This window comes from Galeopterus variegatus, unplaced genomic scaffold (genome assembly GCF_000696425.1).
Source record: "Galeopterus variegatus unplaced genomic scaffold, G_variegatus-3.0.2 Scaffold2545, whole genome shotgun sequence".
Classification (NCBI taxonomy): domain Eukaryota; kingdom Metazoa; phylum Chordata; class Mammalia; order Dermoptera; family Cynocephalidae; genus Galeopterus; species Galeopterus variegatus.
In genome coordinates this window covers 51268-54886 of record NW_007728656.1, presented here as the reverse complement: position 1 = coordinate 54886, position 3619 = coordinate 51268, and the positions used below count along the sequence as shown (strand labels likewise).

Sequence of the window (3619 nt, the reverse complement as noted above, 5' to 3'; positions counted from 1 at the left end):
CCCTCCTCCCCCCTCCCCCCCTTCACATATGCACCACTGCTGATTGCCCCCTCTGGGCCTGGCCACAGGAGGTGTTGCTGACCCAGAGAAGGGGTGGTGTGTGGACATGTAGGGGCCCAGGGCCCACAGACAAGATGGCAGACAGGGAGTGCCTCTGCTGTGGATGAGAAGTTGGGCTCTATGTTTAAGCAACTTTGGTTCAAAACTTGGCTCTGCCTCTTCCTTGTTATGTGACTGTGTGCAAGTGGTTTTGTGTTATCTGTGAAGTGGGGAGAATAGTGTGAGTATAGTTACAGCACCACCCACTTGTGTCTCCGATGTGCCAGGCACTCTGCTAAAGCTGTACCTCTGTTAGTCGTCAGTTCTCCTAGCCTGAGTACGTTCATGGAAGGAGACCGTGCAAAGAGGTGATGTGTCAACACACATAGGTTTCAGGTTCTTACAGTCTGATTTCAGAGCCCACTAAGTCACATGGGCTCTGGCACTGTGCCAGGTGTAAACACCTCACATTGTCCACCTTGTGAGGCAGTGGTGAGAGCATGTGACTTGCATTCACTAAAGAATTTTTATGGTGCCAGGCTCTGATTTAGATGCTGAGAGTGAACATAAGCTCACTGAAGTTCTGGGACATGGTTGTTAGATGACATGTGTGCCATGTTGTTTAGTAGCAGGGAAGGGTGGGGAGCAGGATTGCAGGCCTGGTGTTTGGACAGGGCAGTCAAGGTCAAGAAGTGACAGTTAAGCAGTGAGTAGGCGAGGGAGTAGAGTTGTGCTTTGCAGGCAGATGGTGTTGTGGGCAGAGAACTCTGCAAGCACAGAGCCCCCAGGCAGAGCTGTACCTGATGTGTTTGGGGAGGAGGCTGGCATAGCCAGAGCCAAGTGAAACAGAGAGCATTGGGAGACAGTATTGCAGAGTCGGGGGTGGTCTTGGAGGGCCCTGTGGGTCCTAGTGAGAACGTTGCATGTTCTTTTGAGTGAGATGGAAAGGAAGCTATTGAAAGGTCTTGAATGTGGTTATGCCTGACAGATGGAGATGGCCTCTTATTGTAATGAAGTAAGGGGGTTAGGCATAGTGTGCAAAGCAGGCACTTAAACTGGCCCTAAAGAGCTGAGCCCTGCAGGATGGGAATATGGATGAGTAGGAGGGCAGAGGGGCAGCCATGGGCATCTGGAGCTTGTGGGGAGTTGAATGATCAGTGCCACTGAAGTGTGGTGCAAGAGCAAGATTTATCAATTGAGGCTGGCTCCTCAGGGCCAGATTGGGGAGGGACTTGTTTATTCATGGAAGAAGCTTTGGCTTCTCCCTGGAGTGGTGGGTTTTTAAGGAGAGAGCAGGGCTGTGGCCACATTTTTGAGGTGATTTTGGCTGCAGTTTGGAGAACAGATTAGCAGGGGTCTAAGCATGAGTAGGGTGATATGTTAAGAGTCTCTTGGCAATAATCTGGGTGAGAGATGGTGACCTGATTTAAAGTAGTACCAAAGGGTGGAGAGAAGTAGTTGATGAATTTGACAGTTGAGCCTATAACATGCCCAGATCTTGGTGACTGGTTTGAATGTGCTCGGAGGAGGATGGAGAAGGCCAGTGAGATGCCCAGACTGGTGGCTCTCTGACTGGTGGGGAATGGCAGGCAAGAAGCAAGGATGATGAGCAGGTTGGGGGGAGGAGGCGGTGGCCATCAATGTTGGGCCAGCTGGCTTTGAGGTTCCTGAGACACCCCAGTAGGGATGTCTAGGAAGCAGTTAGCTGGACAGGTCTGTATTCAAGCGTGACAGCTGATAGACACTTGGGTGTCATTGAGAAACCGATCCTGCCTGGTGTGGACTGGACTGGATGAGCTTGCCCAAGGAGATGAGCCTGCCAATTAATTCCTTAAGAGGGTGGAGAGGGTGGCTGTAGAGAGGAAGAGCATATCAGGGGAGGGCTTGAGGAGGGGGGCCTGTAGCCCCTAGCTGGAGCTCCTGCTCACTTGTGTGTGTGTCCCTGATGTGCGTATGGTCACTTTTGTTCATTTCTGCTGTCTGGTACTGGAAGGCGGCTTGGCTTAAGGTAGGGGTTGAGTAAACATTTGTGGGAAGAATGAATGGAGAGACCCTGGCCTCTGGGATCTGCTGACCTGTTTTTTTTTGTTTGTTTATTTTAAAAGTTATTGAATCCTGCTTTGTTCTTAAATTCTTTATTACAGATCTTACAAACTTAAAAGTAGAGACTATGATAGTGATACATTATTTATATCATATTATAGAGTATGTAGTAATATAGGGCACACATCACCCAGCTTCAAGTTATCAGTATTTTGTCATTCTTAATTTCTGTGTTCAGTTTACTTTCTTCACCCTCCTTTTGTTTGCTGGAATATTTTAAAAGCATATCTCAGATATATTTCACCTGAGATCTTAAGTAAATTTCTCTAATTTCTTAACTGACATGACATTGGGCCAGATAACGCTTTGCTGTGTGGGTCTGTGCTGTGCTTTGTAGGATGTTTAGTTGCATCCCCAGCCTGTACCCACTAGATGGCAGTAACACTACTGCCCCCTTTGTAACAACCAAAAACATCTCTGGACATTATTCAGTGTCCCGTGGGGACGTTAGCCCCTAGTTAGAACCACTGCTTTAACCAGGTAATCCTTTTTAATTTTAGCAAATCACAATACCATTATTACATTAACAAAATTAACATTAATTCCTTAGTATCTACCTAATCCATGTTCAAATTGCCCTGTCTCAAAAATGTCTTTTTTACAGTAAGTTTGTTTCAGTAAGGATACAAAGTCCCCACCTTGAATTTGGTTACAGACTTTCTTCTATTTATCAGTTGTATCTCACATCCCCCTCCTGTTTTTGCAAGCCATTTTATCTGTTGAAGAAATAGTTGCTGTATAGAATTTCCCATGTTGAAGTAGGCTCATTGTATCCTCCACTCCCTCCATTTCCTGTAAACTGGTGGTTCAAGCAAGATTATAATCTTAAAGAGATCAAGGTTCAAGATTTTTTCTTTTTATTCAACCTGGGTTTGAATCCTAATTTCTGAGCTTTCCTTATTTCATCCATTGTCTGGGGAGAACAGTCCTTGGGGTGGCTTAGGGAGCATCCACCATGGTGGCTGGTGTATAGTAGACATTCAAGACAAGTAATCCCTCTCTTCCAGGGAACTTGCTTCTGTCCCCCACCAACACCTGCTTTGTGTGGCTCAGTTGACTCAGGCATGCTTCTGTTCCTTCTCTATGCCAGTGATGTCTCTGCTCTGTGATCTCTTGTTCTTTGATCCTGGAGGATGTTTGGGTGAACACCCTCAAACCTGCACTAAGGGTCTCTTTCTGAAGCCTGTGGCGAGGCTCTCTTTCCCTCCGTCTCAGTTCCTTGAGTTCTGAGGCTTGGATACATGCTGTGTGGTTGCTGGGAGTGAGCCTTGTTCACATACCTGCCTTTTGTTCCCCACAGATCTTTGTGGAGTTCACTTCTGTGTTTGACTGCCAGAAAGCCATGCAGGGCCTGACAGGCCGCAAGTTCGCCAACAGAGTGGTTGTCACAAAATACTGTGACCCCGACTCTTACCACCGCCGGGACTTCTGGTAGAGGCGGGGGGGGGGGGGGGGGGGGGGGGGGGGGGGGGGGGGG

General features: G+C 47.8%; 1 protein-coding gene across 2 annotated transcripts in view; it reads left to right on the top strand.

Annotated features, from left to right (window-relative positions):
• The window catches only part of U2AF2 (U2 small nuclear RNA auxiliary factor 2), an 18482-nt gene extending 14870 nt beyond the window's left edge, over positions 1-3612 (top strand). For both annotated transcript variants that reach the window (XM_008582209.1, XM_008582210.1), the window contains exon 12: positions 3443-3612. In XM_008582209.1, coding sequence (XP_008580431.1) covers positions 3443-3577 — 135 coding nt within the window. In that variant the 3' untranslated portion in view covers positions 3578-3612. The remainder of the gene's footprint in view (positions 1-3442) is intronic.
• The last annotated feature ends 7 nt before the right edge of the window (positions 3613-3619 follow it).